Genomic DNA, 24540 nt, shown 5'->3' with positions numbered 1-24540 from the left:
ACTTAGGAGAGAACTTGAAGAGGCCTCCACGGGCCAGGGATAGAATAATTTGAGCTTCAGCAACAATAATAATTGCATCTGATGGAAACCAATGAACTATATGTAAATCCATGAGTTTATAAAGCTATTAAAATTTTTTTTAAATTGGTTACCTGTAGGGGATGATAAGGAACCATTTCATTATATTGTTAAATAAATAATTGATACATTGGCAAAACTGATAAATAAAGGGAAAGAATTATGCATTTATTCTGCCTTTCCTCCACCAACTGTACCACCATGTAACCAAATATTAGATGAGGGGAAGCATCTCCTGTAAAAGTATTCTAACTAATAATGAAAAAGAAAGAAGAAAATTAGGATATCAATATCCTGCAAACATCAATGAATGGATATAGGTTTTAACTTCAATATCTGCTATGAACACAAAACGAAAGACAAGCAGACATTATATGCTTAGTATACTCTTGCCAACACTTCCAATGTTCTTGCAAAAGGCATCACATCTTAGTTTAAACCAGAATCTAGATCCAGCTGACAGTTTGTCAGAAATACAGAGGAGAAAAAAGCATGTTGAAGTGTGCTATGAGTGTACAATCAGCAAATCCAGACCGTGGAAAACTCTATAGGTCAAATGTCCTGATTTCTTCACAAATAAATCAAAAGAATGAAAGAAATGGATGGAAAACCTACAGATTAACTTAAAAGACATATCAAAGTTTCAAGAAAATTGACAGGACTAAAATGTAGTGTCTAGGAAAGCATATTTAGATTAAAAAACTATAAAAATGCAAGGAAGCAATTATTAAAAAGCATACTATTTACTCATGGAAGAGTGATAGTGGGTGTGTTTGGGTGGGGCACATGGAAGGGGCTTCTGGAATGGCTGGCAATGCTGTATTTCTTGACCTTGGAAGTGGTTACAAAGTTTTCACTATATAATAATTTATTGAGCCACATATTTGCTTTGTTTGGCTTTCTGTATTTCTGGAATTTTGTACAATGATTTTTTAAAAATATCAGTCATCGAATAAATATTTTTGAGTCCTTATTATATGTCAGCCTTTACTAGGTGCTGGCAAGACAAACGTTAACATGTTTCCTACAGTTGGGAACAATTACATTAGATAGTGTTACGGATGGGGCAAGCATGAGGGATGCCTGGAGAGCACGTAGGAAGGACATCTGACCCATGTATGGGGGTCAAAGGAGGCTTCTTCAAAGACATAAAGTTTCAGTTGAGGTCTGAAGAAAGAGTGGATATTAGCCTGGTGGAGAGCTGGGGGAGGGGCATGGGAAAATCCTAAAAGGAGTGGAAATAACATTTGGGATCAGCTAGACATGAGAAAGAAAAATAACAACTTTGAGAACCTGAAAGAAATCCAGTCTTCATGAAAAGAAACATGCAACGGCAGTAGAGATAAGATGGGGGTTGAGAGAGGAACAGGAGCAGGATCCCGAATTGCCCTTTAATTCATATTAAGATGTTAATTTTTTTGATAAGGAGGCCATTATATGTTTTAAACAGGGAAGTGACATCAGATTTGCATTTTAGAAAGAACAGTCTCACTACACTATGGAGCATGGCATTAGGGCAGGTTGGTGGTGGTGGTGAGAGATACTGGAAGCAGGAAGACCAACTAGCTAGAATGGCTGTTGCATCAGTAAAGGTGAGAGATGATACTTGCTTGAAGGATACCTGGGCTGTGGGGATGGAGAAAAGTATACAGCTCAAGAGATATTTGTAAAACAGAAATTACAGGACTTGGTCATGCTTTGGTGGAAGGAATGAAGGAGAGGAAGGAGTCAAAGTAACTACTTGTTTCAGTCATTGAGTTAATGTTAATCTCATTTACTGAGAGAGTAGCATCCAGACCATGCAGTAAGGAAGGAATTTTGGTGGAGAGAAGATAATGGGGCATATTGAATTTGCTGTACTTATGAGAAATCGAATTGGAGTTATATACTAGTCATTGAGATGTGTCTGATATACAGAGAAGAGAGCTGGGCTGCTGGTACAGATTTCAGAGCCATTGTCACATAAATGGTGATTAAAGTCATGGGAGTGGATGTGATAAACCAAAAAGAATATAAAGAGTAAGAAGAATAAATGCCCATAACATAATTCTAAGTACTCTAACATCTCAGTAACGGACAGGGAAAGAGTCACGCATACAGGAGTCTGAGAAGGAATATCCAGAAGGTAGGAAGAAAAACATACTCTGCTGTCATGGAAACCAAGGGACAAGAATGTTGCAATGAGGGGAGTTTGACATTGTCAATTAAAGTCAAGAAAGATATAGTCTGAGAGACGCACATTGGATTTAGCAAAATAATTACATTTCAGCATCTCAGACTACAGCTACGCAAACGCCACATTAATTTAAATGCATTTATTTCAAGAGTTTTGGAAAATGAGTGCATTTGTAACTGCATTGATAGGGTGCTTCTGCTGCACCAGAGAATAAACAGAGTATTTATCTGACCTAACACTGACATTATGCTAAATTCTATTTTTTTTTTTTAATTTAGATGGAATAGCCCAAACAGAAGTAAACTCCAGCCTACCACCTGTTTTAGTATATGAATTTTATTGGAATGCTAGGCCCATCAGTTTACAGCCACACCTGTTTGTTTAGTCACCCATGGCTGCTAGTGCACCCCAACGTAAGATGAGCAGCAACAGAAACAGCATGGCCTGCAAAGTAGAAAATATTTGCTATCTGGCCCTTTACAGAGAAAAGTCTGTTGGCTCCTCATCTAGAGTCTAGACTTTAGACTAAAGTAATAACTTAAAAATCCTGATTGGCACAGTAACCCATGATTTTTCTTATCTATGTGATCTCCATGTCAGGACAAAAGGGACCCTTCTGGATTTGATCAGGAATGTAAAATTTCAAAAGGAAAAAGGTCACAGTCATCCCGAGCAAAACAGAACAGAACATGACCATATCTCCTTTTGTGGTTGTGTTAATGATGGCAGCAAGATCTGGAAAAGCTACATCTTCCTAGAGACATGATGTTATAAGTACACTGCAGGCTCCTCTAATATTTGTGCCACAGACCACAAAACACGTTTACCTCAGTTTACTGTCGCAGTGGTGGCATCGGAAGCAGGACTTATGAAAACTCTGCTTGTCTGCTACTAGGCACTCCATTGGATAAACTGTCTTTTGACAAAGTGTACATATTTCCTTGTCTTGGAGTAGCAGTTTCTAAAAATAAAAATTTACAAAAGTTTATAGAGTGTTATCTTCAATCACATTGTAAAAACAAAACAAAAGAACAACCATGTTAACTGGCCATGCAGTTAAAGTAGAAAGCGTTAAGACTCTTTGCTAATATTGCTTCTCTGGACACAGGCCATCCCACCATCCGGTTTGAGGGTCTGGCACAATTAACCTTACTCTAGTGTCTCTACTATTTATCCATTGTACAAGTTGATTTATTATTTAAGGAAATATATATGAGTAAAATACGTTCATTAACTTGGATACATTAAAAAGAACGTATAGCAAACTCAGCCACGGGGAGCCCTGAGACCCCTTATTCTAGATAACTGAACTTTTCATATATATAAAGGTTTACACATAACTTGGCCCAAACTTTTCATTTATTAAAGCATTCTGGAGAGATTTTTCTAAAATATGTATATATCTTTTTAAGCTGAGGATATTGTATTTGTTTAAATATTTTCTTGATGACTTAGTGTTGACTCTATGACACCAATTCTCAACTTGAATACAACGAGACTCCTGAGTACATGAATTACTCAGGGCCATTTGTCTTCAATATGAATGGCTTTAGATTTTAGGGCTTTTTGGATTCTCATGTCTGCCTTTCATAGTTTTCCTACCTCTTTTCTCGCTCTAAAGTACCTACAGTCACAGTGCTGCTGCTCTCATGTGAATGTTAGCTCCTATGAATAACAGTAGTTACATTACCTACCAATGTTTGCCTAGTGGTTCAAAACTGACACAGACTTTCACCTCAATATTGTTTTGATCCTCACAACAATACTGTGAGAATAACTAAGCTTTCATATTAGTTATATATAAGAGCATATACGCTCGGTTCTTTACACAAATAAATATACACACTTGAGTGTTTCAACGCTCAATTTGGGCTAGTGAGAGATCTCTTTCGTTTATTCGGTTCTAGTCGGGGACACATTTCTATATTTCACACCATTTTCTTTGTATTTTCTATACATTTTTAACTATCTTAACAGACACTGAGCATTTGAAATTAGACAGCTTTGCTTAATTGTGCCAGAAGCAAGCATATTAAGTAATCATATTAACCCAATAAACTAGACACATATGTTGCAAGTATGATAGAGGCATAATTATTAGTTTAAGCAGTTTTTATTTTTAAGCTTGCTATTTCTTTCAATGTGTCTAAAAGAATGGACTACACTAACGATGCACATTAATTATGTCAAATTCTTTTTTTGTGAAGCCTCATTAATCAGAAAAAGTAGGGAAATATAAAGAAATGAGCTGTTCTCTGATGTAAAAAAATATGTAGTAAGATCATATGTTTTAAATCTTTCTCCTTCCAAACATAATCAAATTTTTAAAATGTATTGTCCATATTCATCTGTGAACGAGACCAAATGAGCCATCATCTGGGATTTAAGAAAGGTGAAAAAAATCAGTTACAGAAAAAAACATGGCATTAGAGAAAGCTAACTCCATCCAACTCAATAACAATAATTAAATATACAAAAGATCTAATTCTATATCTACATTTCTGTCAGAGATACCAATCAATAAAAATCCTTACAGCATATGAAGAGTGTAAATTGTTTCTTGGACTATTACCAGGCTGTATTGAATTCAAACACAAACACCACTTAAGTCTGGTAGTTAAAAATACATCAATAGTAGGTCAACGGGTATTATCTAATATTGTTTTAAGTGGATGAAATAACTTTTAAAAAGAAATATTAATAATATGCTACGGGCATACAATTATTAATGAATATATAGCTACATATAATCTTTAATATGATCGCAATAACAATTATTATTATATCTGCTGTTTTATCCAAAGCCTTATTTACCTTGACAAACACAGGTCTCAATAATCTATATAATAGTATTTCTTGTTCTCACGCAGTGCAGGTGAATCATATTAGACGCTTTTGTAAAGGGAAAGTAGTAAAAGCAAGCATTGCAAAGAGAAGGATATCAACAACCAGAGAAAGCTGTTAGTTTTGGGTTATATTATTTGGTTATTTCCAGGTACTATTTTAACCGCTAATAATCTTAGCTGTGGAATGCATGCCTTTAAATGGGTTAGTCTTACTTTACACTTGGCAAGCTCATTTACCACTTATAAATGCAGATTCCTCTTGGAAGGTGGTTCTCATCTGACCTGCGGAAGCATCTGGGGTTGCATGTCCCCGGCTTTTAAAAACTCTTTCACTCTCCTGCCACGTCTTTTGAAAATTCCTCCCGTGCTCTTGAGGTGAATCAGAAATATCTAAAATATGGCCAGCAATGACGTCTTCATAGGTTGGTGGAGCATGCTTGAAGTCAAAGCCAGATTTGACAGCTTCTGAGCTATGTGATGAAGAGACTGTCATCTTCGACCCAACAACTTGACTCTCAAATGCATCCGCACCTGAGAAATGTTCCCTTACAGACCTGGTTTCAGAGCGCATGCTGGGCTGCTTAACAGGAATTTTTTCTTGCAGCTCTCTAGGACGATGGCAAGAAAAGTCTGTAAAACTAGTGTTTTCTAAAGATGTTAATCCAAATTCCTCCTTACAAAATGTACGACTTTCTTGTTTTATATTATGGTTTGCTTCTCCATTTGCATAAACTCTTCTATTTGACTTTGCTTCAAAAACTGGGCCATCCTCAAATTCCCTGAACCATCTGTTTATTTCATTTTCATGGTCATTCACAAAATTTTCAGCCATTTGAACAGTTCGGTTGGCTGCTTCATATCTCTGCGTGTGCTCTGACAGGCCAGGCCCTTCCACTTTGCGGATGATTTCGACCGCGTCAAAACTTTCAGTATCCGGCACTATGCGCTTAGTGGAATTGGCTCCATCTTGGTGAATGTAAGTTGCCCTTTTCTCTACTTTCCTCACTTCCTCTTGAGCGCCCGTGGATTCTCTGAAGGAACCACTATCAACATGATTTACACTTATGGGTATTGTGATCGTAGGTGGAGAGTCCCTACCACGAGCTTCTATCTTAATTTGACGCCGAAGTGTTGCAGGAGACGTGATGATCTCAGACCTCTTCTCTACAATCGGAACCGGGGTGACTGATGAACGTGGGATGGTTCCCCTGGATAACTTTGCCGTGGTGCCTTTGAGTTTGACAAGTTGTTCAGAGCGACTCCTGGGTGGAGAAGGGGAAGTATTTGCTCTGTGAATTTGAGATGTTTGTGACACGGGCCTTCTTGGTGATGGTTCAGCAAAACCGTCCTTTTTAGGGGACTGAGGAAGCTCATCCTTACTAGAGGTTTCTGTTCGCCGGGCGGTAGACTCGATTGTTATAAAAGTTGGTGATGGTGGGCGTGTTTTTAAAGAAGGAGGAGAAATCTTGCTGTCATCTAGTTTAATTTCCTGATGGGTTTTCACATGATTTTGAGCAGTTGCTTCATGATGAGTTGCTACTTGGTGGTGCTCTGTTTTTTCTACAATTGTATTTTCTTTCTGTTCGGTGTTTTTATTACAGCTGACATTAACATTAGACACTTTTGATAATGTTTCGTTAAGGCTAGTAGGTTTGTTTCTCTGCGTTCCTGCTTTGGAGGATAGCATGGCTGTTTGAATTATATTTTCGCAGGACATAAGCATATCCTCTGCTTGAGTTTTAATATGTGTTATTTCTTCTTTGATTTTTTCTACATTGTTCTCCATAGCAATGCGAACTCCATATTCTCTTTTTTCTTCACTTAATAGCCATACTGGAATAATATTTAACAGTGTCTGAAATGTTTTAAGGCCATTTGTATCTGGCTCCGCTTCAAACTGCTTTACCCTAGACAAAATCTGTTGTAGCTCTTCACGTTTTCTCAAGAATTCCAATATATTTACAGCACATTTTCCATCATTCTGCTGGGATTCTTTCACAGAGGAAAATAAAGATTTGTTCTGTGTAATCTCTTGCTTTGAATCTTTAGTATCAGAGAAGACTTGTTTCTGTTGTATGCCCTTGAGTCCAAGACATTTTTCTTCCTGCACATTATTATTATACGGCTGGGGCAATTTTTCATGTTCAACTTGACTTGCAGAAGTCTGCATTTGTGTCTGCTGAAAATTCTGAGTCTGTGAATCAAGATGTGCATTAGTAACCTTTTGCTTGACTACTTTCTGTGCTGATTTATTCAAATGTTCTTGTTTTCTTTCAACCATTAGTCTCTCTTCCTTTAGACCAATCATTGGTGGTCCCTGAATTGTTTCTTCACTTCCTGGAAGTTTTCCACTCTCAGATTCTCTAAATTCTCTTTGCTTCTCATCAACTATATCGAGCTTACTTTCATGGCTTTTCCCTGCGGGTTCTGTAGGCAATTTTACTGTTACTCTTTTCTCCTTCTTAGGTAATTGGTAATATTTTTCAGCCACAGATTGCTTATGACTATATTCAGTGCTTGCTTCAGTTTTCTCAGTTTCCTGGTACTGTTGTTTGGTAATGGTTTGAACATCAACTTCAGATTGCTTTCTATGGCTTTCATAGCTGTGGTCTGTCTCCTTTAATTTATGATCCAGAGTTGGAAGCTTGATGGTTTTAACTTTGAAACTTGGGGAAAATGGATTGCTTTGGGGTAAATGCAATTGCTCCAGATACTTCTTCTGTTGTGTTTGTTGCGTACTGCATTCTTGGTGACTCTTTTTAATTTCACAAGCTGATTTACGTTGTATCATGCCCTGTGAGCTCTGAAAAACCTCCTTTTTCATAATATCTTTGCCTTCTGAGGCTGGTAGAACATGTTGGAGCCTCTTGGCAGCGACTGTCACTGCTGGTGTTGTGGAAAGCTGGTTATCAGTACACACTCCTAGTACTTGAGAATTCCTCTGAGAGTCTGGGTTGGGTTGGGCCACAGTGACCCCTGAATCCGTTCCAGGTAGGGGGACCTCCTCATTTGTTTTTGGCAATAGCACTTCCTTTTCCAACTCTGATGTGTTTTGATTTTGGCTTTCTGTTTTGACTGTGTTGTAGCAAGAACTCTCGTGTTTCTGTTTTTCAAGCTCTTCTCTTTGTTGTCTGTATTTTTCTTCAGCAATCATTAAAGGTGTCTTAAATTTTCTCATATAAGGTTTTGGACATTGTTGGCCTGAACCCACTGAAAACGAATGAGATTTTATGAGAGGTGCTATCTGTTTTTCCTTGGGTGGTGAAGTTTCTGGACCTGTCTGTGAGAGAGACCTTGTAGAGTCCATAGATAATTGTTTTCTCTCATCAAAACTTTTTCTAGCTATGTTCTGCTTTGTCTCTGTGTGTCCACTGCTAGTCACCATTATTACTCTTCTCCGATCCTCTGAGGGGGTAATTTTACATTCCATATGGAGTGGAGAATTTTCCAATTCAACTTTTGGGGAACTGGGGTTCTTTTTATCTTCTATCTGCTTGGGAAATTTGGGTTCGGGGAGTGTGGGAGGTGGCAAAAGTACTCCTGATTTTCCTGTTATGATTTTAGCCTGAGAATGAGTTTGCTGAGAGCTTGAGGCTTCTTCTTGGGAATATTGTTTGAATGCTACACTGTGCTTTTCTTGAACAGAGGAGGAAAGGTGATGTGCCGGTTTTAGAGGTGGAGTTGGAGGAAAAGGAGGTGGTGGAAACATTGATAGACATTCTTTTTCAGATTTCTCATCTTCTGGCGGTGGAGGAAGCGGGAGGCCTGGGAAACTTTCAAATTCTGCCTTTGTTGTCTCTGTGGACAGTGAGGGAGGAAATCCATTTTGTTCGGGCAACATCGTTAAAGGAGGTGGAGGAGGAAGAGGAAATTCAATTTCAGATGATGCATTGGAAGGTGGAGGAGGAGGTGGAGATGGAAGTGGAAGAGGCCACTCACTTTCCTTTACATTGTTTTCAGGGTTCAAGTTGATTGGGTTAAAGGACATTTCCATTGCCTTTTTTAAGTCTGTAGAAGTATTTGTCTTCATTAGAAAGTCCTGGCTCTTCAGATGAACATCAGTCTGCTTTTTGTCAGTTGCCTTAAATTTATTGTGGCTTCTTTGGGAGACTTTTGCTTCTGTTACATTCGATATGTCTTGATCTATAGGCAGAGTCTGCCACACTGGTGGAGTGCTCACAGTCTTTTTCTTTATATCTTTATTAGAATATTGCATTTCTTGCTTTAACAAAGTTTGCTTCTGCAAGTCCCCTGAAACTCTACAAGTTTCTCCAACTGTCTTGTTGATTGGAACCTGGGTTGGACTGGGCTTAGAGCTTTGTGTATCTGTTGATATTTTAATGTTTTTGGTATTTTGACTCTTTACAGGGAAAGCCTTAGTCTTCTGATGGTCATTCCTCAGTTCATAAGTTTGAGTCTGTTGCTTTCCAACTGTTTTATCAATAGATTGGGTAGAGTTAAAGGCAGCATCCTTCCTTTGTTCTCTCACTGTCTCTGATTCCTTAGTTTTTAGATTTTCCTTAGCCAACACAGTTGAAGTCAGTTGTCTGCTGATATGTTCATCTCTAAGATGCTGCTGTGTTGTGGTATCAATCTGGACACCCATTCTGTCCCCTGATTCCAACACATTTTTAATAGCTTTGTGGTGTGGATTGGATAGTCTTCTAAGGCTTTTCTCAAGAGCATCATTGTTTTGTTCACGATCTATGACAATCTTTACGGTACCTTTGGGGGCTTTTGGAAGATTAACCTCAGTTCTTTCTTCTTTTAAATTCCCATGACGAGATTTGCCTGTAGTGTGATTGAGAGTGTCTGTTTCCCCTGGCCACCTGGCTGCCGGCTCAAATGGTCCTGGTCTTGGCTGAAGAAGACTTTTTTTGTCCCTCTGGACAGCCACCTGATGAATCTGTGTTTTCTGCTCTTCTGAGGATCCTACCATCACAGCATGCACGTCTTCTTTGATTACACCTTTTTTATCTACCTCTTTGAAAGCTCTTTCTGCTTCTTTCAGATTCCTTAGGGATGCTTGAAGGTCATCTCGGATAAGCTCCCTTTTCAGGATTTCCGTCCTTGTGTTTGCAGTCTTTTCAAGGCATTCAATAGCTTTCTGAATATCACCAGGGATGGCATCAGGCTGTTTAGATTCTTTCCGTTGGTGGCTTGATTCCTTAAGTGACTTGAGTGTGGCCAGCATGTCACCTTTGATAATTTCTTCCGTTTTAGCTACCGTTTTCTGGTTTATGGCCTGGCTGAGGGAATTTAGGGTTGATTTCAAATCACCTTTTATAATTTCTTCTTTGGGTATCTTACAAGATGTACTCTGAGGCTCTGTCATAAAAACCTTAACTGTATTATGCACATCTCCTGGGATGATGTCAGTTTCATTAACAGTACGTTCAACCTGAGACTGCCTTTTCTTTAGTAACAGTTTTGTGCCCTCGACATCACCACCAATTATTTCTTCCTCTCTTTCTTGTTTCCTAGCTGTTAGCGTTTCATTTGACCCTGTCTGGAGTTTTTTGAGATAGTCCAAAGCTCCAGTTTCTATGCATGTTGTGAAAAACTGAACATTTCCCCTCTCAGAGGCATCAATTTTAGCCCTTTCTGATATTTTATTGTTTGAGACAGAAGATAGCAAATTATGAATAGTACGTTTTACATCACCTCCTATTATTTCTTCACGCTCAATTGTGTCACCAGCATTTTCATGAAGAAGACAATAGATAGTCATGTTAATATCTCCTCTTTCATCTTCCTGAATTACAATGCCTTTCTTTACAGATCTTTCCTCAGAGAAGAGGCTTTGTATTGCTTGTTGTACATCACCACTCACTATCTTTTCCTTTTCAGCATGAAATTCTGTTGATCTGTTTGATAATTGAGTTTTGGTCAAATTAACATTTCCCTTCTCTTCTTCGCTAACCAAAATCTCTCTTTTTGTACAGTCTCTTTTGGAAAGTAGGTTCTCAATTATATTTCTGAGATCAACCCTGATAATTTCTTCTTTCTGTATCTCAGGAGATGCCTGATTCATTAGCTTGTATTTTGCCATTCGAACGTCCCCAATTTCGTTAGCTTCAATGATGATTCCAGGAGCCTCAATAACTTTTTGAGAGTAGAGTTTTTCCAAGGTTTCTTTAATGCTCTTGCCAATAATTTCCACCTTTTCTATCCTGTTTTCATTAAATTCATGAAGCGGTGTAGTTTCAAAGAGCCATGTAGTTGTCTTGACATCAGAAGGAGGGATTTCTTCCTTGGTGATTTTTGTGATGCTTTCATCTGCTCCCTTAATAGAATCCAAAGACTGATTTTCAAAAAGCCATACTGCCTGCTTAACATCACCTTTCTGCATATCTTCCCGGGTGACAGTTTTGATATTTTCATATTCTGATCCTTCTCCTCTCAGTTCATCTATAGTGTGGGTTTCAAATAGCCAAGTGGATGTTTTAACATTGCCCTTTTGTATTTCATTGACACTTACTGTTCTTATATAAGTATTCTTATCAGAATTTTCAGACTCAAAGAATTGTTTGCTTGTCTTTACATTCCCACCTTGAATATAGTCAACAGTGGGCACGGTATCACGTGATTCTTCTGAAATCTGATCCAGTGGCTGGGTTTCAAATCTGTATCTGACAGAACTAACATCTCCCTTCTGAATGTCTTCTTGTGTGACAGATTTAATAACATACACAGTCTCTGATTCATTAATAGAGTCTAATGGTTTTGTTTCAAAAAGCCACCTTGTCCCTCGTACATCTCCATGAATTACCTCTTCCTTTTTAACTGTTGTCACTTCATGATAACACCCTTCTCGGTCTTGAATTGCATAGAGCGGCTGGGTTTCAAAGAGCATTCTGTAGCTTTTTACGTCACCCTTTATTACTTCTTCAGTAATTGTTTTCTTGGTGCTGATATAGTCAGATTCTTCTTTAATCTCATCTAAAGAAAAAGTCTCAAAAATAAAGCACCCCCTTCTTACATCCCCACCTTGTATGTCTGTCACTGTCTTAACTAATTCATCACCTCCTTGCCTTTCTTTTATCATATCAATTGGTTGGTTTTCAAAAAGCCACCTACAGTTTAAAACATTGCCTTTCTGAATATCTTCAGTCTTAAGGGTTTTGATCTTTTTGAAAACTTCCTCTGAACTGGAACTTATAGAATCTAAGGGCTGGTTTTCAAATTTATGCCGCATGCTGGAGACATCCCCAGCCTGGATATCCATTTCCACAGCCTTGATTTCCTTTCCTTCTTCTCCTTGTATGCTGTCCAAATTTTCTGTCTCAAAAAGAAAACATGCTGTACGAACATCCCCTCCTTGGATCTCCTCCTGTTTTACAGTTTGCAATTTGACTGTTGCTTCAGAGTCATCTTTTATAGTATCAAGTGGTTGAGTTTCAAAGAGCCTAGTACAGGCTTTGACATCTCCCTTATGAATTTCTTCACTGCCAGTCATTAATGAAACTTTTTCATAAAGAGACTCCATTGGCTGGGTTTCAAAAAGCCATCTACAGGTTTTGACATCCCCTTTAACAATATCTGTAGCTTGTTCAGCTTTACTCTCTCCTTCGTCCATATTACTAAAATATTTAATCGAATCAAGAGGTTGGGTTTCAAACAGCCATTTAGCAGATTTTACATTTCCAGTCTGTATTTCTTGAGCAGATATTCCTCTAATTATCTGAAATTTATGAATGCTTTCATCAAACTGGTCAATGGGCCTTGTTTCAAAAAGCCACCTACAGCTTCTTACATCACCTCTTAGGATTTCTTCTTGCTGGACTGTCTTTACTTGATGATATTTTCCAAGGTGATCTTGAATGGCATAGAGTGGCGTTGTTTCAAAGAGTGATTTATTTAACTCTACAGCACCCTTTGTGACTCCTTCCACCTCTATTTTATGTGATGCATCAAATTTAATTAAATTGTTTGATTCAAAGATATGTGTGTAATTCCTTACATCTCCTCTGTCAACTTCTTCAAGTTTCACTGTTCGTGTATACTCTTTTTTATCTTCTCTAATCTCTTCCAGAGGTTGGGTTTCAAAAATCCATTTTTGATGCCTAACATCCCCCTTTTCTTCTTCAGAGGCAGTAATTTTTTGTAGTTTTCCTACGTCAGGGCTATCTTTTAAAGCCTCTATTGGAAGTGTTTCAAATAGATGCTTAGTGGTTTGTACATCACCCCCTATTATCTCTTCGGATCTTACAGAATCTGCATCAGGAACTTCCTTTAGAATGTCCAATGGCTGTGTTTCAAACATCCAACACTTTCTGGAGACATCTGTACCTATTATTTTTTCTTTTTCAATGATGACCTCTTCTGACTCTTCTTTGATTTTCTCTAAAGGTTGAGTTTCAAATAACCACTTTGCCCTACTCACCCCACCTTTGACATTTTCTTCCATGGATATTCCTCGGACAACTTTAATTTCTGTGATATCCTTGTTAATTGTGTCCAAGGGCTGTGTTTCAAACATCCAACGTGCTGTTCTCACATCCCCCTTTTCAACGTCTTCTCTGTGAACAGTTTTAATTTCTAGCATTTGACCTAAACCATCTCTAATAACATATAATGGTTGAGTTTCAAAACATTTTATGCTTCTCTTAACATTTCCCTTAATTTCTTTGAGCTCAGATCTGAGTTGCAGTAGGTGAACCTCATCCACTGAATGAAGCTGTCCAAGCTGATCCAGATGTTGAGTTTCAAACAGGTATCTCACAGTCTTGACATCCCCCCCGGTTATGTCCTTTATGGCAGTTACCGCTAATTCTTCTTGACTTTGATGCATTTTATTCATTGAATCTAATGGCTTTGTTTCAAACATCCACCGGGCTGTGCGGACATCTCCTCTGGCTAGCTCGGGAATTTTCTCAGCATTTTCTTCAGTGCCAGAAGAATGATCCCCCAGAGTATCTATGGGTTGGGTTTCAAACATCCATGTGGTATATTTCACATCACCACCAGCAATGATTTCTTGACCAGCAATGCCCTTGGAGATGTTATCTTCATCTGGAGAGCCATTGTTGATGGAATCTAATGGCTGATTCTCAAAGATCCATCTCATGGACTGCACCTCCCCCTTCAGAATTTCATCCCACTCCAAGTGTTCTCTTTCCGAGTTCAGACCTTTTTGAGAACTGTCGTTCGTATTTTCAAAAACATACCGGGTTTGTTGCACATCTGCTGAAACTGAGCTCCCTGGGTTCACTTGACTAGAAACAATCTCAGAAACCTCACTGATATAATCTTTTTCTAAGTTTTTTCTTAACTCAGGGTGGATGTGTTTATATAAACGGTTTAATTCATACAAATTTCTTTGCTTGGAATATACTTCTTTGGGGACTGGTGGTATTCTAGGAGGACTGGGGAGTTCAGGGGACTGGGAAAATGCTGTCACATCTATTGGAGTTTGAAGTATACCAGGTGGGGGAGGAGGAAATTCTTCTCTCTTTCTTAAAAGAGTGGCATTAACCTGTGCCAGAGTTGAAGAAGTGGCACTGTGGTCACTGTATCTTGTGGTTGATGTTTCCTTTCTCTGGCTGGTTGAAGTGCAAGAAGTGGAAGAGGTACCCACAACTGATGACGGCTTTAAAGTCTCTTCATATTCACTTTCAATCTTTAAGAGAGAGAAAATCAAATCTTATAAAGATGGGTGTAGTGGTGGAGACTTCCTAGGCACTGCTCTTCATCTGTCCACCTGCTTTGACGTCTCCACTGGGAACAACAGGTGATATACTCCATTTAGAGACCTACTTAGGAGCCATATTCAGTGTCTGTTACTATCTTTCCTAATCTGTTTGCACTTTTATAGATATATTCCCCATTCAATACATCAACAACTCAATATTTTAACATTTACACATAATCTTGATTATTTTTCCTCCTTTACTTAATGTACTATGCAGAGTAATCTAGAGGGAAACAATAAAAGTCTTCAAGTACTTTGAGGGTTGTTTTCTTCTCTTTGGAATTTTAAAAAGAACAGAGTAGGTATCTGACATTTAAAATTGACTTTATTACTTTATCTAATGTTAGTTATTAAACTTTAGAGCATACGTAATTTTTTCTTCCCTAATTTTCTCTAGTGGGAAAACTTTTACCACTACCGCTTTACTTATGTAGAATAATATTCTCCTTATGAAACAGAATAAATACTGGTTCAGAACATTTTGTTGAAAAACCACCTCAAACATTCAATAATAAAATGCGATACATTTACATCTGGTTTTATACTTAATATGTTTCTGTGTAGAGAAATTGTCTTACCTTAATCTGCTTAGCTGGGGTCATCTCTTTGTCAGAATAAAGAACCTTTTCCTGAGCAGACTTTTCAAATTGCTCTTTTAAAAACTTAGTTGAAACCTTTGGAATCTCTTCATCCTCAGGTGTATCGATGACTACAAACAGAAAAGAACACCAGGGATATTATGTAATTAATAAACACGATATTTGACAAGAAATTATAATGCTATGGGAAACTTTTCAGAATATAAGTAAAAAGATTGAAGGTACCAATGTATACATATGGCACTATTTCATTATGTAAGTTAGTATATGTCAAGAAATATAGGAAGAGAAATGGTGATTATCTCTGGATGGGAAGTCATAAATGATGGAACTGTTGTTTATTTTAATTGTATATATTTTCCAAGTTTTCTACAAGCATGTTTTACTTTCATGCTCAGGAAAAATAATAAAAGTTAGTAAAAAAAGAAAAAAACAACAGAAGAAAAGCAAAGGAAGACCTACTTCCTTAAGCAAAACCAAAATAACAGCTGTAGTCAAGTAATGTTTAGGTTACAGTAGGCTTGAATCTTCCCTTTTAGCTCTTCAGGACAGCAAAACTTCTCATTCCCCTTTTATAGGCAAGACAGCCTGTTCCCATTTTATGCAAATTCACACAGATTTGTCTGTAGTCTAATCTTATATCTGTAGGTTGGAGAGCTGAACTTAAAAGTGTTTAAATATGTTATTAAAAGTAATACAATCCAGATAACATTTCTGTTCTCAGGGAGCTTGATAAACAGCAAATTTTATTCTAGGTCCCTGAGGCAAAAAGCAATTCAGAGGTGACTAGCTTATCACCTTCTAGACTTTTAGGATAAATACATCATAGGGTTGATGGGCAATGAACTATTTTGAGAAGCTTATTGCGTCTATTACCTCAGGCAGAACCTAATTATATACAGAAATACTACCCTGTCTCCTTTGGGACCATGAGTCATAGTTACTAACTTTTCTTAGTGGGAGGGTTTGTGCTTTGGAAGTCTTTCATTGAAACACAGACACATCAATAGGAGAAAGGTATATTGGAGTCAAATAATACCAGATTCTTACCTGTTTCTTGAACATATTGATGGAACTGAGAAGCTTGGTTTTGTTCCTTAGTGTGCTTTTCAAGATGAGAGACCTGTGTCTAAAAATCGTTTTAAATAAATAATTGTTTTTAAGAAGTCAGTTTTTTCAGTACTGCACATCTATTCTTCATCTCACAGTGATTTTCATCTAAGACTTCAGTGCACATTGAGATGTGCAAATTAAACCTCTGTCAGTTATTTTAACGCTTGGGCTCATGCTATAACAGAACATATACGAATTGACACCTAAAGTGCCCTCATGTTTTTAGAATCCTCATTTTATTTTTCAAAGAATGTCAACTCCAAAGTAGGGGAAGAGACTGATATGTATTAATATCAAATACTTAAAGGACAATAAAAGCAATTGGTTACAACAAGGTCAGAATTTCCACACAGTTCTGGAAACAGTTTGGAAAGTATTCTTTCTAAGTACTTACCATTTCTGTTCCAAGAGCATCAATTTTGTGTGCTTTGGAAGCTTCTTGTTCATTCTTTTCCATTTCCTGGCTGCTGCTTGAGATGTCGACCTGGCTGCTACGGATTACCTCCTGAAAATGAATGAATGAATGAATGAGTGAATAGACAATGCTTTAAGAAAAGTCTGAAAATTTTAACTTTTTTTATTAATGCAATTTCAGTGACAGAGGCTTCTAAAAAAAAATTAAGGTTACTCAGTATATTAGTTTGCTTGGCTGCAATAACAAATTACCACAAACTTGGTGGCTTAAAACTGCACAAACTTAATATCTAACAGTTCTGTAGGTCAGAAGCCCTGACTGGGTCTCTCTGGGTGTTGGCAGATGTCAGAAGGTATGCATTCCATTCTGCAGGCTCTAAGGAATAATCCATTCTCTGGCCTGTTGTGGTTCTAGAGGATGTTCATTTTCCTTGGCTCATGGCCCCCCTCCTCTATTAGGTTGAGATTTTCTCACACTGCCATCTCTTTGGTTTTCTCTTCTGATCCCCTCTTCCACTTTTAAGAACCTTATGAGTAGATTAGATCAATCCAGATAATACTGGATTATCTCTCTGTCTAAAGTCAGCTGATTAGCAGTGGTATTTCATCAGCAATCTTAATTCTCCTTTGCCATGTAACTTAATATATTCATAAATTCTGGGGATTAGGACATAGATACCTTCAGGAGCCATTATTCTGCCTGCTACCCTTAGTAAGCAACAAATGTTAATGATGCTAACTTGTACCTAATATAAGAAGGATGAAGGAAATCATACGGTATTTGACCTTCTCCCTCTGACTTATTTCACTTTGCATTATGCCCTCAATGTCCATCCATGTTGTCACAAATGGCTGGATTTCATCGTTTCTTATGGCTGAGTAGTATTCCATTGTGTATATATACCACAGCTTCTTTATCCATTCGTCCCTTGATGGGCACTTAGGTTGCTTCCAAGTCTTGGCTATTGTGAATAACGCTGCAATGAACACAGGGGTGCATGTACCTTTGCAAATTGGTGTTTTCAAGGATTGGTGGTTACCAGAGGGGAAGGGGGGAGGGAGGAGGGTGAAAGGGATAATTTGGTACATGTGTGTGGTGATGGGTTGTAATTAGTATTTTGATGGTGAAAATAAATAAATAAATAAATAAATAAATAAAGAAGGATGAACCTTAAAAAGAAAATGGAAATTCTTGAAGAAAAAGAAATATATTTTGCTGTTTGTAAGTCAGATTTTCATGTAACAGAAAGACATTCCAGTCTTCAAGTTGGCCATCTAGTTTGATGACACATCCAGAGTTCAACTGAAGAATATAACCATTAAGTATAACCAATATAAACAGACCACATTATGCTAGTGTGTCTCTCTCTCTCTTCACACAAGGGCTACTTTTGATTTTGGTTAAGTTAGTGCAGGCGACCCTGGCTGAATTGGCAGCTTGAAGCTCCTGTTAATTTTGGTGATTCAGTCCTACTGTTACTACAAAATATTATCTGACTCAGTGTATGATTGATTGATTGATATGATGAGGCAGTTGGCATACTGCTAAAAATCTTAATATCAAAAAATAAGGATAGGGGGCCAGCCCAGCAGCCTAATGGTTAAGTTCAGTGCACTCTGCTTTGGCGGCCTGAGTTTGGTTCCTGGGTGAGGACCTACGCCACTCGTCAGCGGCCATGCTGTGGTGGCAGTCCACATACAAAATAGAGGAAGATTGGCAACAGATGTTAGCTCAGGGTGAAACTTCCTCAGCAAAAAAATAAAAACCTTCAAAACAATAAAATAAAATAAGGATATGGACAGATGACTCTTCAAGAACACATGCATTAGAATTTGTTTGAAGTTGAAAGTTCACTTTTATCTTGATCTCGACATGACTGACAAATACTAATTTTGAGATCTGATTTTTAAAAATTTGTCTGAGTAGAGAATAGTCCGATAAGCAAAGGTGCATTATTACTATTAATCAAATAGGAGCACTAAATTTTTTTTTTACAGAGGGTTAAATAGTTTTAAACTATCAAACTCTAGTCCTTTAAACCAAGAATAAGTTTAAAACTAGTACATGAGATCCTGACTTGTGATTTTTTTTTTTGCTAGTGGACTTGTAGTGTGTGGCTCTTTTCCCCCAAGGGTATTTGGTGTACAGGGTTAAATTTCTAATTAACTAAGTGGCAGTCAGACATTTACTTAGAGAGGTATAGTATGATCTGATCTATTTACACTTTTCTAGGAAGGAGAATTAAGAAAACTAGTTGATACCCTCCCAAAAGTCCTACAGAGAATTGAAGGTCAAATGTAGTTTACACTTTAAAATGTAGATTACATTTCATTGGATGTGTTAATTAACTAGATAGGAGTTAGCTTTTCACAATGTATACATATATCAAATCATCACGATGTACGCTTTAAATATCTTATAATTTTGTCAATTATACCTCAATAAAGCTGAAAAACTATAGATTATATCTCATTAAATTGAAGACCAGTGTAATTTTTTCCCCAAGCAGAATGGTTTTCTAGCCTGAGTTAATGATCCACATACATCAAATGATATTTAATAAAATCCTTGGCACACAGTTTGTGCCAAGGAAAAGTTTACTTAATGAATGAATAACTAAAATAGCAAACTTCCATTAATAAATTAATGTCATTCAACCTTCTATCTGCCAGAGAACTTCCTAGAAACTGGGACAGAACAATGAACAAAATGTGTACTTTACTTTCTCAAGAGGGAGTATAGAAAATAAATAATCCCATATTCTTTCTGTTAAGTTTAAATGTTCATGATTCCATATAAGAAGAAACTTTGCATAATCAAGTTTTATTTAAAGATATCAATAACATTGGGCTGGAGGGAACAATCATTGGAGACTGCGGACAGAAAAAATGCATGGGCACAGACAACTCTTTGCATGACAACTGTTTACAACTGTGACAAGTCTTTCCATCTATAGGGATATAATGAGAATATTCTATGCTTTCTTATGACATACTGAGACACAGGAAGTAATGATTAAACAGACAGTGAAAGAGCAAAGGACAGCGGGAAATTGACCAATACCAAGATCTTTATTGAAGGGCACCATGACCATTACTGTAGAATCACGTCTCTACCTAGAGGCCCATGTGACAGGCTGTGGCCCAGAGACATGCTTATTTGGCCCACTCAGTGTTTTCAAAGTTTTGAATGAGTTAACACATACAAAAATCAAGATTTCTGCCTGCTTTTGAAAATTTTGAAGATCTGGCAACACTGGGTTCACATTCCAATATGGCAGTGCTTTGCTGGAACAAAATAGTGGCCAACCTTTTTAGTTGGGGCCTGTACTTTTCAGTTGGTCACTGTTCCCATCACTCACTAATATTTAACACTAAGTTCATACTTTTTAAAAACCTGCCTGTAACCCATAGAAATTTTAGTTTCTGATACTTGCTGCTATTCATCAGACTGAAAAAACAGAGTCAGCGATGTGAATCTGTGTGTTGCGAAAGACAAATGCAAAATATTGGGAGTAGAAAAACAGTAAATAAATGTATTTTTGACACATATTTTAAAAATTATCATTTTCTGGGGCAAACACTATACTTATTGTGTATCTACTTGAGTAAAAACAGTCCACGACTTTCATCTATAAATATATTTTCTTGTTGAAGATGACACAACACAAATAGTACAAAGGTACATAAATTTAGTTTAGAGTTGTAAGTTTCTACTTCAGCACTTATGTGCTATTACTAAATAGAACTATAATTGCTACACTACTTTGAAATGTTAGTGTCAGTGCATCAATTTTACTGCCCCCTGGTTGCTGTAATTTACATAAAGTCTATCTTAAAATATTCCAAGACTTTATTTTCATCATTTACTGTGTTTCATATTTTGCAACTAGTTTAGTTTGGATTTTAAATTTGACTTTCATTTTTTCCAATTGCTGGTGTCTATAGAGTGTAAGTTTAGGTAAAAAGATGGATCATCATAATGCTCAGGAAGAAATCAAATTACGCAAATAAAATGTAATAAAGAATTCTGACCAGAACACTTTACATATGTTCACACAAAACGATTCATGAAATTGGTTCCCAAAAACTAAATTCAATATAGATCAGGCTGCAAGAGACAAAAATGCAGTTCTATTCACAGGCAGATTAACCAGGAGTTAGAAATGGGGATTAGTACTAACTCCTCCTCTACTAGGTATGTTGTAATCTTGGGTAAGTCATTAAATCACACTTTAAACTCATTTTTAAAAAAATCTCGTTTAACCATTAAAACAAGAAAACAGATGATATATGTGCTCTAATTTTGGAATCTAAAGGAGAAAATGTCTCACAATTACAAAACAATATCATGATGTTTGCATAGCTCACACCAATCTGAAGACAGCTCATATATTAGCCAAGTATATTACAAAAATCTGTCCTTGATATGCACTTCTCCTAAGCAGATTTCTCCAGCACAAGAAGGAGTTCGCATTCTGCCTACACAACGTGCTATTGTTGTCATTATAGGAAAAGACATTGTACGTTTCAACCATTAAAAATGCAAACTCATTCTAGCATAATGAGTAAGGAAAGAAAAAGACAGACTTTTTTATGGTGACTCACTATTATTGTGACTCTTAGAAGTCTACCCAATAGAAAAAAATGTGTTGAAAGACTGGCAGAATAGTAAATGACAGCTGCTTCACTAGAGTGGAAAAAACAGCTCATGCTCAATGCCAGTAATTCAGCAATTTTACCCATCACTAATCTCATTTTTAATAAAACTAGAAAGGGTTATGATGTATAAATGTTATTTGCATCTTTGTCAAACAGACATAAACAATGCCAAAAACATGCTATTTATGTTAGCAAAAATGTCAATGGATTCAAGGTTTGATAGAATAATCTGTTCTTTCTTTTAAGTGATGAGCATAAAAATTTGTGGTTAATAGGTTACATTTGTCTAGATTTGGATATATTCAAATTCAAACATGTTTTCTTTTGCCCTGAGTGTTCTCTCTTTATTTTTTTCTAAATTTACTTAAAAATTTTGCAATATAACATTTGACATCCCTGGAATTTGAGCTTCAGGTTAAGGCTTTCCATAGTCACTCTACACGTTTGAAGTCTTGGCTCAAAAAAATTATTTTCCCTTTAAAACCTTTCCTGACTTTTCTATACAGAGTTACCTATTCCTGCTTCTTTTTCTTGTATTTGCATACTGCCAGTGCACATCTCTATTATCAACCGATTACATTTCACAGTCATTATTTGATAATATGACCCTCTCCTTTAACTGAACTCATGCATCCTCCAATCCCAGTGTTTAGCTTCCTTATAGACAGCAAATGCCCCACCCGAAAATATCAAGGAGTGAATGTATGAGCAAACAGTCACATTTCTTTTTCTAGGAGTGTGAAGATTTTATGATTTTATAAAAATCTAGTTTAAAAATTGAGATTCTAAATTTTTTCCACATAATCCTCTGATTTTACTCTTTGCTATTTTTTTTTTTTTTTGTGAGGAGATCAGCCCTGTGCTAACACCCGCCAATCCTCCTCTTTTTTTTGCTGAGGAAGACGGCCCTGGGCTAACATCTGTGCCCATCTTCCTCCACTTTATATGGGACGCCGCCACAGCATGGCTTGCCAAGCAGTGCGTCGGTGCGCGCCCGGGGTTCCGAACCAGCGAACCCCGGGCCGCCGCAGCGGAGTGCGCGCACTTAACCGCTTGTGCCACCGGGCCGGCCCCTTTACTCTTTGCTATTTTGATTGACAATCTTTGATACTGAACATTTCATAATATGTTCACAATAACAATAATATGCCAATCACTTTACAAAGTGTACTCAGAAAGAGGCCTCTTGAAAACATTGCAAGTGATCAGAACATCTATGAAGAATATGGCAGTGCTGTGATGCTGTAAAGAGTAGCTGGCATCATGAGAGGGAGTAGAAGCCTGTACAAGAAACCAAAAAATACACAAAGGCAACAAACACATACACAAAGGTAAAGAACCTTTCAAAATAGGAAAATACATTTTCAAATAGTCTTTTTATAAAAAGATCTTCATGGTGCTAAACAGATTAGTTGGTATGTTCTATTTGTAGTGAATTGGTATTATTTATTGAGTTTGTGAATCTGATGTGTCATCAAGCATCAAGTAGAAACAGCAGTGGAATACGTTGGGCAGAATTACTATGACATCAAAAAGTTAAGTTGAGACATTTATAATGACAATGAAAGAATACTGTATTCTCATTTTTAATTTATACAAATAGGGGGAAAATATCAAGAGGAAAGAAGAGTCAAGGCAATTGCAAGTCCTGATTCTCTGTATAACTCAATACACTCAGAAGTGAAGCCTCCAGTTTTACTTGGGTCAGTAGTCCTGCCTAAAGCTATGAGCATGTCCTAGTTGGATTGTTGAATCATAAGAGACTGATGATGCAAAACATTTGAAAAAACATTAAGATAGTGAATTTTTCCTTTGAAATCACTGCATCCCTAAACATGAGTGATATTATATAGGCTTAACCTATTCATTCATTTATTCAACCAATGGCCATTGAGGACCAACTATCTCCATAGCATTGTGCTAAGCATTATCAGTGTTACTTTAGTAAAAGTTTCTATGATTATATCTCTATCTATCATCTATTTATCTAGCTACCTACCTACCAATCATCTATTTATCCATCTATCTCTATATCTGTGCAATACATAAAAATATTTAGATATATATTTAATGGAATAAAAAAGGCTCAGTTATTTTGAAATTCTCTTGAGACAAGATTTGTAATATATACAGATGCATGAGTTCTGCAGATTTATTGCATAAATCTCTGAGAGAAGTGTTATTATTCAATTAATTTCAACTCTTTCTTGACTCAAAACCATTATGCTTTGGTCATACTTAGCTATAAAGAGCAAACATCATTTTTTAACAAAAAATAATTTAAAAGTAGAAATATTTGACTTTAAAAAGAAAGGTTTCTGAATGATCAATACCAGTGTTAACTGCTAGAACTCTGACTGTCCTCTTTTTCCCAAAAAGTATTATTTATAGAGCCATATCCCAGGGTCCAAAAATGCTGAAGATTCATAAAAAGAACATATAAAAGATGTGCTCTCAACTGGGCCATAAAACATATTAGTTATATAAATAACAATATTTATTTGACAAACTCAAAAAAGCAGGATACATAAAAACATTCAATTTGCAGTAAAGGACACCTTCTAGAAGTTTTATGTAGACGTATGGTAAAGATGTATATATGTATACAATATTTCAATCTTAACATAGACATGAAGCATCTTAAAACCAAAGAGGCACTAGGACATAAATAAACATAAAAGTACAATAAAAATGGCTAAAACTTAGAGTCTCAAGGAGCAGTGAAACTGCAAATAAAAAGCTTGCAAAAAAGAATGAAAATATTCTAAAGAAGAAGAAAACCAGAGGTAACATGTATGTTACGCTAATTGTTACAAACCAAAATAAACAGAACAATTCTACCCCTTCATTACTACGCCTCCCTCACCAATATCCAATTGATTTATAAGGCCTGCCAGTTCTATCTTTAATTATCTCGAGTCAATGCCCTCTTTACCCTAGAACTTCTGACTTGTTTAA

General features: G+C 36.8%; 1 protein-coding gene across 1 annotated transcript in view; it reads right to left on the bottom strand.

The window, feature by feature from the left end:
- Nucleotides 1–3120: 3120 nt before the first annotated feature.
- XIRP2 (xin actin binding repeat containing 2) overlaps nt 3121–24540 on the bottom strand; it is a 272775-nt gene continuing 251355 nt past the window's right edge. The window contains exons 6-10 of the mRNA XM_058548591.1: nt 16901–17011; nt 16444–16516; nt 15373–15503; nt 5338–14722; nt 3121–3215 (exon numbers count right to left, since the gene is read on the bottom strand). Of these exons, the coding sequence (XP_058404574.1) occupies nt 3121–3215; nt 5338–14722; nt 15373–15503; nt 16444–16516; nt 16901–17011 (9795 nt within the window). The remainder of the gene's footprint in view (nt 3216–5337; nt 14723–15372; nt 15504–16443; nt 16517–16900; nt 17012–24540) is intronic.

The sequence above is a fragment of the Diceros bicornis genome, chromosome 10 (genome assembly GCF_020826845.1).
Source record: "Diceros bicornis minor isolate mBicDic1 chromosome 10, mDicBic1.mat.cur, whole genome shotgun sequence".
In the NCBI taxonomy this organism is placed as follows: domain Eukaryota; kingdom Metazoa; phylum Chordata; class Mammalia; order Perissodactyla; family Rhinocerotidae; genus Diceros; species Diceros bicornis.
The sequence above is the reverse complement of the archived record's forward strand: the minus strand, read 5'-3'. Positions and strand labels throughout refer to the sequence as shown.